Source organism: Rutilus rutilus (assembly GCF_951802725.1).
Source record: "Rutilus rutilus genome assembly, chromosome: 7".
Lineage (NCBI taxonomy): Eukaryota > Metazoa > Chordata > Actinopteri > Cypriniformes > Leuciscidae > Rutilus > Rutilus rutilus.
Window position 1 is genome coordinate 31,737,236 of NC_140221.1, and position 12,436 is coordinate 31,749,671.

Below are 12,436 nucleotides of genomic sequence, written 5' to 3' on the forward strand. Positions count from 1 at the left end.
GTTGGTCCAGTATATTTTTGTCTGGATTGTCAGCATTGTTGTTTTAGGACCAACAAAAGTTATTGATACAAGAACACACCATACTTGACAAAATCACTAAAATATTACCCAGGAATCCGCAATATACTGAATCCAGAGTCAATTTTCTGAAAAGGTCTGGATGCGTTAATGCAGGGATTTCCAGACTTTTTGGTTTGCTAGAACCCCTACTGATCTAAAATATTTACTTGAAGAACCTCCTGAGATTTTAAATTAAAATTTAAATAAATGTATAATATATTCACATATTCATGGTGGGTTAGTGTTCACAGATAAATGAATAAAATATTCCATATTTTTACAAATTGTATGATTTAATTATTAGCTAGTATTCATCAACTCTCAAACTATTCCCTTATGAACCCCCAGGGGTTTGCAAACCACAGTTTGAGAAACCATGACTTCGAAAAATAGAAAATTCAACTCAATCTCAGATTAAAATCAGGTTCAGTGTGAAAAGATTTGAGAACTTTTAGATCAAAGGATAGTCCAACAAAAAATGAAAATTCTGTCATCATTTACTCACCCTCATGTCATTCCAAACCTGACCTTCTCTGACTTCAGAAAATTAGGAGAAATGAATTTTCAAATTGACAAACCCTGCATTCCCACAGGACCGTCTGCTGAATTTCAGTTTCCTGAGACTCTTCAGAGCAGCCAGACTAATCAAGCTCCTCCGGCAGGGATACACCATTCGCATCCTGCTCTGGACATTCGTCCAGTCATTTAAGGTAACTCGAAATAAACTGAGTTGACATTCATTGGTGGAGACTTTTTTTTAAAAGTACCAATTTCTTCATTTTTGTTTCCAGGCACTGCCTTATGTATGCCTTCTAATCGCCATGCTGTTTTTCATCTACGCCATCATTGGAATGCAGGTAGCTATCTAAAATAATTTCAGTGCTTCAGTGTTTGTAATTAAAAAGGTCATTTCAGAGCTGGAGTGTATCGTATTATAGGTTTTATTAATTAAAATATAGAAACTGTATTGTGTCTGAAGGATGCTCAATGTAACTGTTTCAAAACATAAATTAATTTAAGGTAACATTGTGATTGCAGGTGTTTGGGAACATTGAATTGAATGACGATACTGCCATCAATCGTCACAACAACTTCCGCACTTTCCTCCAAGCACTTATGCTGTTGTTCAGGTCTGCACACACCTGTCATTCTTTACCTACTGCAATCAAATCCACCTGAGAATGCAGGAAATCTTAGAGAGGCTTCTGGGGCTGTATAACAGAATCAAGGTCTGACAAATTCCAACAAAGTTCAGATAGAATTATAGATTTAGAATGTTTCTACTGTCCTGCTTCTGAACACTATATTTAACCTTAACATTAATAGCGCGCATTTGTCTAATGCATTTAGGAATTTTGTGGAGAGCTGTATTTATAATTGATCAAGATCTTTCATACTCTGAAAATATTAATGTATAAAGTATTAAAATAAAAGCCTAACTATGGCCAACCTAGTCTGATCTCAAGTTATAGATCTGCTAAAGATCTCTGCTGTGTTTTGTCAGATTACCTTTATATTAAAAAGAGATTTAATTTCATGTATCATTTGAGAACTCTGAGATCTATTTAGGGCAATTTTCTTTTTGCACACCATATTTTGATCCTATTACATGTCTGAGTGTTACCATACAGATTCAAAGGATCCATCTGCCTGTCTGTCTGCCCATCCATCCATCCTCAGATAGATAGATAGATAGATATAGTACTTTGTATCACTGTGTTTACATCTCGCTGTCATGTTCTTTCTCTCTCTGGTCTCCCCTTTTGATCAGATTGAATTTTAAAGTAGCATCTGGAGTATCAGCCATAATGCTAGAAAAACAACATATCCTAATGAAATTCATAAATAAATTTCCATCTTTCCCTTATGTTCATTACCTTGAAGCTTCCTCTGAGCTGAGAGCCAAGAGCAGACAGCACATCAATCTGACAATAACACTGTGAAAACATGAAATCTGTCTCAACTGTAATTTAAATATCAGCAATTCTCCCATCATCTGCAGTCTGTGTCATATTCTCTGACAGTCATTCCTGGGTTTAATAGAAGATGCAGCATTTATTCAATCATCGTGTCTCTTGCAGGAGCGCCACTGGCGAAGCCTGGCACGAGATCATGCTGTCCTGTCTGAGTGAGCGCACCTGTGACAAATTGTCGGGCACACTTGGAAAGGAGTGCGGGAGTGACTTTGCCTACTTCTACTTTGTCTCCTTTATTTTCCTCTGCTCCTTCCTGGTCAGTGCTCAGAGTCGTACCAGCCAAAACAGGCTCATCATTATTGTAGCATGTCATCACATCCTACTGCCACAAAGATTGATTGTATATCTAAAAAAAAAAGAAGAAAAGCCTTTGAACATGACTGAAATATTCCATTGTGTTTAGAATAGGGCTGGGAATCGATGCAGATTTCCTGATTTGATTTGATTCTGATTTACAAGCTCTCGATTTTACTCTGATTTCAATATGCTTTAATTCAATTGTGATCTATTTGGGTATTTTTTAGTGGTGTAAATGGTGTAAATGATCAGAGTAATGTTTCATACTGATTCAAACCAGTCACACTACACTTTTCGCTCCATTTACTTCCATTCACATTCCATTCAGATCGGAAACATCTCATATGAAGTTCAAGTATGCTGAACTTTGACCTGCGAATTCATATATTAATTCGTGGCCAATATAAGATTGATACATTGATACAGTGTGGCCTCTTAGCTGAATTAAAAGAACAAACTTTGAAGCTGCAGGTTCGTAAACATTACAAAAAAGTGGATAAGATTGTATATTTTTATTGATTGTAATTTGTTATTTTGTCATGGCGCTGAAGACACAGCAGTCAGGGTCTATTTTTCAGACTATGATTAATCGGAAAATCATTGTTTTTACCCAGCCTTAATTTACAATGAACCTCATACTCCCAGATATTTTCAGATTGTTTTTCCTGCTCCGTGACCTTCAGAGTCTTTTCTCCTGACACTTTCTCCAGATGCTGAACCTGTTTGTGGCTGTCATTATGGACAACTTTGAATATCTGACACGTGACTCCTCCATCCTGGGCCCTCACCACCTGGATGAGTTTATTCGAGTGTGGGCGGAGTATGACCCAGCCGCATGGTATGTTTCAGCCTGCACTCCCCCGCCAGATGGAGACCTACTCTTGTTATAAATATAGTAACTGAGTTTGGCAACAGTTGAGAGAAGGAGAATCATTCTGTTAGGGCTCAAAGGCCTTCTCAGGTTAGACCACATAAATAAAAGAGAGAAATGCTGAATGTTCCCCCTTATTCTTTATGTGTGATTGAAGACCTCCCACGCAATGCCTATAAGAATTGTGCTCTGGATGTGAATGGGATCTTGTACTCCTATCCGCATCCTGTCCACAACACAAATATGCTCTCCAATCTGTCTTCATGTATGTGTCATGTTTTGCTTGTTCTTTCCGCAGCGGACGGATTTCCTATAAGGATATGTACAATTTGTTGCGAATTATCTCGCCCCCCCTTGGCTTAGGGAAGAACTGCCCTAATAGGGTAGCATACAAGGTTTGCAACCCAAGCAACTTCTTCCACTCGTGTGGCCTCTGTGTGCAAACGCCCAGAGACCCAAACTTGAATGGCTGTGCTCAGATGACTTGCCTACACACAAGCACTTGCCCCACCAGATTTGACTGGCTTTGGTTAATGATGCTGGATGGGAAACAAAGATTTCAAGGCCACATATAAATTGGACACCTCCTTTAATTGGGTATAATTGAGTAGTTTTCATATTGGCAATTCAAGGTTTTGTCACTAAACTAATGTTACAATATCAAACCATTTAGATGTTTAGATCTTAACCATTCAAATGAAATAGAACAGAAAAGAAACTGGCGTTGAAACCTTTGTTTCTGTGCACTGAAAGTGGAAACTCCCCCTGATGTCTCAGCATGCAGATGCAGACATCTTACGAACAATGCAGCCATTCTGTCACCATCCACTCCTCGTGTCATCTCACTCACCTCTTCCATCTCTCCTTATCAGGGATCAACTCTCACCTCTGACCTCTAACCTTTGGGATCCATCTCTGACCCTGCCAGGCCAGGATGGCATCCCTGTCCATGACACTCTTGGAAATCTAATTAACAAAAGATTTCTGTTTTTTGTCCTCTGTTGTTTGTTTTGTCTTTTTTCATTTTGTCTTGTTTGGTTTACTTTCTGCCCCTCTTGTTTCTCTTCCCGTCTCTCTAACTCCCCATCCTTTTCTTTATTTTTGTTTTTTTCCCCCGTTGTCTGCACTGTGAAGTGGCCGTATCAAGTACCTCGATATGTATGAGATGCTGCTCCACATGTCCCCACCTTTAGGTTTGGGAAAGAAATGCCCTCCACGAATCGCCTACAAGGTAGCTCAACTTCACATGCCCCCCCACTCCCCCCTGCTCGTACTGTCTTCCCATTGGCTTATTCTTCAGCCAATCTCTGTGCTCTTGCAGTGTTTCCCCTCGTTTTTTGTTTAACTGTTTATTTTTTCTCCCCACGCTCTAATCTTTTTGGTGTAGTTCCTCCCTCCCCCTCTCTCTATTTATTCGAGAGTTCCCCTCCACTTCCTGTGTGATTTAGGGATGGTCACAGACTAATTATGAGTATGACTGCAGAACTTTAGTCCATTTGTGACCCTGGAAACCAGTCACATGGATACATTCTCTGAAATTGAGATTCATACATCATCTGAATGCTGAATAAATAAGCTATCCATTGATGTATGGTTTGTTAGGACAGGACAATATTTGGCCGAGATGCAACTATTTGAAAATCTGGAATTGAGGGTGCAAAAAAATCGCAACATTGAGAAAATTGCCTTTAAATTTGTCCATTTATGTTCGCGATTGTGCTGCATTCACTCACAAAAATAAATGTTTTATATATTTACGGTAGGAAATCTACTAAATATCTTCATGGAACATGATCTTTACTTAACATTAAAGAAAAGTCGATAATTTTGACCCGGACAATGTATTTTTGGCTATTGCCACAAATATACCCGTGCTACTTGTGACTGGTTTTGTGATCCAGGGTCACATTTAATGTTTAATTACAACCCAGGCTCATTGGAAATACATGTCTGTGGCAACATTTCTGCACTTCTTGCATGTTCCACGACACTTTTAAAGTGAAATGTCCAGTAGTGCCACTAAAAGTACGTTCAGTTTTTAAGATATGGAAACGTTTTATTGCACGTTTCATTTAGGGAATGAAAAGTCTGATGAGTGGCACTAGAAGGTTAATGCTCTGTCGCTTTTGAAAATAATGCACCACCTACACTAAACCTGCAAGTTCAATGCTGTACCACCAGCAAGTTTACTGTGTCAAAAAAGCCATACAAGAGCTGGTTATTTGATACATGTCAAAATGTATTATTTTATAAATCATGTGCTATGATAAAAGTGTTTTGATGTCATAACAGTATTGTGCAAGGAACCTCATGAAAAAAAAAAACTTTATTAATGGACAATCTGCACCATAATCATAATCTACGCGAAAAGGAATGAAATTTGATGGTGTTTTACTGCCTCTAGTGGTCATTTCAGCTGGAAACTGCTGTGTAATTGTATGTTTTGAATTTTGCAAAAATATTGGTAGAGGCACGTATTTCCAATCAGCCTAGGTTGTTTAATTATAATAATAAGAGAAACTTAAATCTCAATTTTATCTATGGTCATACTTCATATGTATAACATTTACCCCCAAAGTTGCATTGTGTAAGGGTATGTGCACGACATTACAAAAATTATTTTCTGTAATAATCATAAATGCAAAATATTTTATGTAAACTCAATTTACATAAAAACAGTGTGGCCAACTGCTCTTTTTGCGGGTTTCTGTGTCTTTGGGATTCACTTAAGGGCCCCAAATTTAGCTGAAAAACCTCTTTTAGAGCCCTTATGTTGTGTTAGAATAGGAAAGGACCCCCCTCTCACCCTTGTTTTCATGGAGCAGTGTGTGTGGAACCTAAGTTGCTTTCAGTCATGAGAACTATGCACTTGACCTCTTTCTTTTTCTCTTGGCGGTCGTTCACTTATATTCTCCCTGTCTTGCTTGTGCTGTCTATGTCTCATCCACTTGACCATTTCCTCTCTCTTTTTTCTTTCTCTTATAGCCTTCTCTCTTTTTTCTTTCTCTGCAGTATGTGAGAATGTATGTCTGTGTGTGAGACTATCCATCTTTTTTTTTCATTCTGATCTTTTTCTTTTTGCACTGCTACTGCTAGTAGATGTATGTTCTATTTGCTCAGGGGAGCTCAACTCTTCACAATGAATCACTCTAAACCATATTGTACACTTGTACATCCCATGATACAAAAGAGATGTCATGTTTAAAGGTGCACTCAGGTATTTTCCTCTTTAAAAAGTTAAGCATACAGAAAGTAATGGTACTTTTGAAAATTATGTTTAAAACCACTCTTATAAAAAGCTGTTTTAGTTTACATGGGAGGAGTTGCCTCGAGGTCGGCCATTTTGAGTCAGATGATCAGCCAAATACTACTTATTTTATCTTTATAACTCCCCAATTATTGGATACTTTTGCTCACAGAATAAATTATTAAAGACTGAGTGCTAATAAAGCATTTCTACAAATGCATTGTAACTGAAATCTTTTAGTGATGCTTCATCCACACCTCTAGGTGTCAGTATACAGTAAGTCCAAGAAAACTGCCACATTTTCCTGTGCAATATAAGCAAACAATTGAGTGCACCTTTAAAGATAAAGTGTGTATTTTTTTGAGACTCTAAACTAGAGGCACCAAACCAAAAGGGTATTGTCAGAATGATCCAGTTGAAAGTTGCTGGTGTTTAGCATTATTTAAACTCCAAAAAGCCACAGCTGAAAAGCAACTATTTGCTGAACTTTTATTGATTAGTAACTCCCAGAGTCGAGCTCCCATGTCCTCTGAAACCCCTCATGGTTATGTGTACATGCTTTTCTTCACTCTCGAGTCGGTGTCGGTTTATCACCAGTGCACTTTGGTTGCAGATCGTAGCCTATAGCAGTGAATGTGAATGTTTGATTCTGTACGTTCCTATTCTCTTTGTGAACAAAACTGTTTGTGTGCTTGAAACGCTAAGATTAGAAAAGGATCCAGTATATTTGTTGCTTGATTCATAGAATATATGAACTGAATCAAAAAAAGGATATGAAATATGAAGAGTCTAATCTCAGACACACACAGACTGTTTTGTTGGAGTTGTTGGGGTGTTGGGATGCTGATTTTGAGAAGTGTTTTACCCCACTAATGAACCTCATGGCTCCTCGTAGCGGCTGGTGAAAATGAACATGCCCATTGCAGATGACAACAGTGTGCACTTCACCTCTACCCTGATGGCTCTGATCCGCACTGCTCTGGAGATCAAACTGGCATCAGGTCAGTCTGGTGCCCATTTTATCGTCTAAATGATTGTGTAATTATTGTAGAAATTAGTATCCAGATAACTTCCACCTTCCTTCTCCTTTGAAAGAGTCTGTCTTTCTCTTTTCCATTTAACTACAAATGTGATTTAGTGCCTGATGGAGAAATGTACTCACTTCTTCAGTGTGATCTGTTCTGTTGCTTCTGCTAGTGCCATTTCCACTTATCAGAGCAATGTGTGTGGGATGGTGTGTGTAGCATCTGTTGTGTCTCTTTGAATGTTTGGCACTGGATGGGATGCTTCACTACATTCTTTCAAAGCAACTCCTCAGCAAAGCTAAGACAAAACGTATTACAATACATTGATCTAAATTCACTGAACTTAATTCCTTCTTTTTCTTCTTCTTCCTACATGAGATGAAAAGAGTTTTTCTAGCTACACTAAATTCCAGTAGGGGTAAAATTATCCCAAAACAACTCAAAGCATTGCTCTAAATTAACTGAACTTAATAATTGATTAATCATAATTTTAATAATATTACAGGAGAAAAAAAATGTTGAGGGGTGAAGAGAATATTTTTGAAAATAATTGTCAACACCACAATAATTAGACAGAACAGAGTAGTGTAATGGATATGTAGTCTTATTAGCCTCTTGTGTTCATGAATCTCTCCACAGGCATGGTGGCCCAACGTCTGTCAGACGCTGAACTTAAGAAGGAGCTCTCTACAGTCTGGCCAAACCTGTCTCAGAAGACTATGGACCTGCTGGTCACACCGCACAAACGTAAACACATTATGAATCATCACCCAGGAGATTCTTTCTCACTTTTGCCATGAAAATGCTCTCCACACTTGTACTGTATCCACATATCACAAGACTAACACTGAGGTACAGGCACACACTTATGAATGAACGCAGGCACAGTAATTCTGCACACATCTCCAAACACCAGTTATAGTAATACACAGGGACCTCTAGTGGTCACCAGTAGAACTTCTAAAAGATGCATTTGTCTCTTTTGCAGCCAATGAGCTTACAGTGGGGAAGGTGTATGCGGCTCTTATGATCTTTGACTATTACAAGCAGAACAGAGCCAAAAGGCTTCAGATGCAGCAACAGCAGCAGAAGGAACAGGCAGGTCATGGATCTCAGGTGAAACATATTTACACTACTAATCAAAGGTTTTGTACATTTTAAAACAATATTAAAGTCATCAAACTATAATAAAAAACATTATATTGAAAATTATATAGTGTTTATCTAGATCATATAGTGTCTAAAATTCCAAGCATAAGCCTGATTCAAGCGGAAGTTGATCAAACTTTATTTTTTAAGATCCTGAGAAACATAAATTCAAGACTGTTTAATCTTCCACTTGGTAGTGAGTTTATTATCAGTTACAAAAAAAAGCACTTTGTATTTATAACAATGTTTTTTTATTTTTATTCTCTCTGTTTGAAGAATAAAGTCAGTGCTCTCTTAGAGCCCATTCTCCCACTAACTCACATTCAAGATCAGGCCACGAACAGTGTAGATTTGGCCTCAGAGTTTCAAGCTCAGACCAGACCCAGCTCCACCACGCTCAATAACGGACGCACACAGTGAGCATACCATCCCTCCTGCATACACATACAGTACACACTTGGATTAGCCTGTTTGCCATGACAAGTGTTTCTACTATAATATGTTCTTTCCTCTGTCAAATTCCATGCCCAGTCATGACAACCCTATTAAAGGATCTTCATCCTGGGCCTCAGAGAAGTCCAAAGAGGTCCAACGGTCTAAACGACGACCAATGTCCAGAGGTCAATCAGAGGAAGCCTCAAACGCAAACACTGCCCAGGTGCCGTAAATAACAACATTGACTCTCTCTGACATAGAGTGTCTTTCTTTTATGCATATTCAATCCCTTATTGTGTGTGTGCATGTAATAGGAGTCAGTAGAAATGAGGAAGATGGAGAACAGTGCCACCACTGCGACCTCTGGCGGCCTTGAGGGCCAAGGACGTGCGGTATCCATGCCAAAACTCAATGCAGAGATGCAGGTATTCTATTGCGTGAAGGTTTTGTAGTCAAACCTTTCCCTCACTTGCTCCCTGAATCCTGTACATATGCAAATAATTGTTAAATAATGTGTCATTAAATTGAATATGGTTCTTGTATATGGTTTAGAGAAACTTATACATCCTTTACTCCTCTTATAGTTTAATACATAATCTTCCTCCTGTTTCTTAATACGAACACATGTTGATATATTGCTTCATCCCAAGTCTAATGAAAATTCGACATTTGTCCTATTTCAGGGCTCAGAGGAAGTAAAACAATACAATTAGTCATTGATTGGTTGCCAGATCTGCGCCCTGGATCATTTTGTTTTTTGGCTTGTTCTGGCTAAGAGGAAGTGAACTGTCAGAATAAGTATAAGTATACTCTCAAGAAAGAGGTTGAGATGACTTTTTGGCTACTTTGAGATGGATTTAAAAATCCATCTTGATTTGAACACTGGATGGCATTTCTCTGTTTTTATTTGAAATGAAATTTGCACAGAACTGGATAAAAGGCTTATGGGTTTTACTAATGGATTGTGTTGTTTTAAGATCTCAACATTCAGTTTGCTTAATGTTATAGTATGTCAGAACAACAGCATCATTGGAAAAATAAATCTAAAATCATCCAAGTATGAAATTCACATTCCATTTGGACTCTGAAAAAGACTATCCATCCATTAAGACTCATTAGGATATTCCTGCTATCAAATCACACCTATCCCACACCTCTCCAGTGCTAATGGGCTGCTCAGGCTCACTGAGTGCCTCTGTTTCACTTCCAAATTTGATTCCCATCCAGAACCAAATCTCTTTAAAGTGCTGGACTAACCGATAAAAGACATTAGATGCTGAATGTAATGTTTCAGCACCTGCTAATATGGCCAAATCCCTCTGATTTCTGTGGGGGAAATCCCTTCTCCACTGGCACCTGGCCATGTCCAGTCCTGAGACAAAATAACAGCCTCAAACACAGATTCATTTAGACCACAACCCAGAAACTCTGCAAAACTATGATGTGTGTAAGATCTGCAAAGACTTTATGATTGACAAGTGTGTCTTGTCCTTTGTTTGTCATGGATGAATAGAATAGGATGGATGATAAATGATGTTGTAGATTCCCAAAGGGAAGCTAAGCTTAGGTTGCTTCAAATCAAATAAATCAGTGCATGAAAATAACACAAACCATTTTTTAAGCATTCAGAACAATATTTTGACAAATATACATTTACAAATGTGGGTTTTCAGTGTTGTTTTATTCAAAGCGTTAAAGGTGAAGTGTGTAATAGAGATCTAAAACTCTCAAACGAGGTAGCATTTTTGCACTTCACTTTCCACCGTTGCAAAGTCAATGGGTTTTTTGAGCTCAAGGTATTTTCATGTTTTATTCTACCACATAAAATACATCAGTAATACCTCACTATTGATTTTTTTTTAAGCTTTTACGTGTCTTGAAAAAGACAGTTGCTTAGTGGTGGTGACGCTGAATTTAGAATGTTGTAGTTTGTTTATAGCCTAACATTTTGACTTATGACAATTGTATTTAGACTTCAAATTCATAAAAGCTGTGTTCATTTGTGTTCAAGATTATCTTGATGAAAAAAACATGGAAGAATCTTAAACTTTTGTTGGTTTCAGAGCTCATTTTCTGCAATAATCCAAAAGCTAATAGAAAAATCCTATTTTTTTTTGTTGGAAGATACCAACTTATGGGTCGGCCTTAAAAATTATGTGCCACTAGTGTCACTAAATATTGCACAAATATGGATTATTTCCAAACATAAATATGTTTACATTATCATTATTTTGCAATTCCACTACTGGTGCAAAAATGACACACTTCACCTTTAAGTGACTAAAATGAGTGACTCATTAGAATAGAACTAAGAAAATGGTCTTGACTTATTGTGTTTCTTTACAGTCTATTTTCTATTATCTTTTTTTCATGTCTTCTCTGCCATCGGGCTTCATTTTTCCTCTGACGTGCTTCATCAGAGGAGTCATTCCCGTCAGTCTCCTGGGACTTTACTGGAAGTATGATCAACTTTTAAAATATTCAGTTTCATAGGAATATATTCTTGACTTGAGCAAGTTTTGAGATAAGAATCAAAGGTGAACGTTGTAATGTTTTAGTAAAGTCACATGTCTGTTTGTCCTCAGTGTCAGTAGGAATATGAAGATTAGCAGCCTATTGTACTGCAAAACATGAAATCAAAGGAAGTCGAGTACTGGCTCAAGAGTCAGTGACCTTTGATCATTTCAGACAGATTAAGAGGCACAGGGTAAAAACGCACCTGTGGATGGATGGGAGCATAAATTGAGGGTATAATCCCAAAATGAGTGTTTCCTCAAATGGGATTAGCTCAGCTGCTACAGATGTTACACTGCCTCTGATACTTTGATACCATAATGATCCCTTAGATCCATGCTGCGGTTTGGAGTTCATCCTTGTTTTGATGCATCTGAGATAAAAATGGAGGTTTAGCGTACAAGACAATGTTATTATAGGCAATTTCAGTACAGAATTTCTTGTAATATTCCAAGATGACAGTGTCCAAAAGCGTTCATCTCACTTCATCCAACCACCACCTTGTTTTCTTTCTCAGCCCATTCCCGATTCCCCAATGAGACGCTCTGCATCCACTTTTGCACCGCAGCGCCCTCAGGAGGTGAATCTGAATGACTACACTTTGGAGAAACCTGTTCAAGAACGACATCATCACCATCACCATCATCATCGGTGCCATCATCGCAGGGAAAGAGACAAGAAACAGAGATCTCTCGACAGGTCGCCTACAGGCCAGCACAAAGCTACAGGTAAATACACTTTCATTGCCATTAGATAAAAAGTAGTAGTAGTAGTAGTAGTAGTAAAAAAATCAAACCTAGCTGCATGAAGCAAAGCTGCACAATATTTTCGTTGCGGATTTTTTGTTCAGGATCTGTGTTGA

The 12,436-nt window shown here is 38.1% G+C and overlaps 1 protein-coding gene across 1 annotated transcript in view; it reads left to right on the forward strand.

The window, feature by feature from the left end:
- Positions 1–12,436, forward strand: part of cacna1ba (calcium channel, voltage-dependent, N type, alpha 1B subunit, a) — a 108,618-nt gene that overhangs the window by 90,532 nt on the left and 5,650 nt on the right. Inside the window, exons 33-46 of the mRNA XM_084413158.1 lie at positions 652–770; positions 852–917; positions 1,099–1,190; positions 2,142–2,292; positions 3,044–3,171; positions 4,339–4,435; positions 7,347–7,452; positions 8,116–8,223; positions 8,465–8,592; positions 8,902–9,041; positions 9,157–9,283; positions 9,375–9,485; positions 11,481–11,519; positions 12,092–12,302. Of these exons, the coding sequence (XP_084269284.1) occupies positions 652–770; positions 852–917; positions 1,099–1,190; positions 2,142–2,292; positions 3,044–3,171; positions 4,339–4,435; positions 7,347–7,452; positions 8,116–8,223; positions 8,465–8,592; positions 8,902–9,041; positions 9,157–9,283; positions 9,375–9,485; positions 11,481–11,519; positions 12,092–12,302 (1,623 nt within the window). The remainder of the gene's footprint in view (positions 1–651; positions 771–851; positions 918–1,098; positions 1,191–2,141; positions 2,293–3,043; positions 3,172–4,338; positions 4,436–7,346; positions 7,453–8,115; positions 8,224–8,464; positions 8,593–8,901; positions 9,042–9,156; positions 9,284–9,374; positions 9,486–11,480; positions 11,520–12,091; positions 12,303–12,436) is intronic.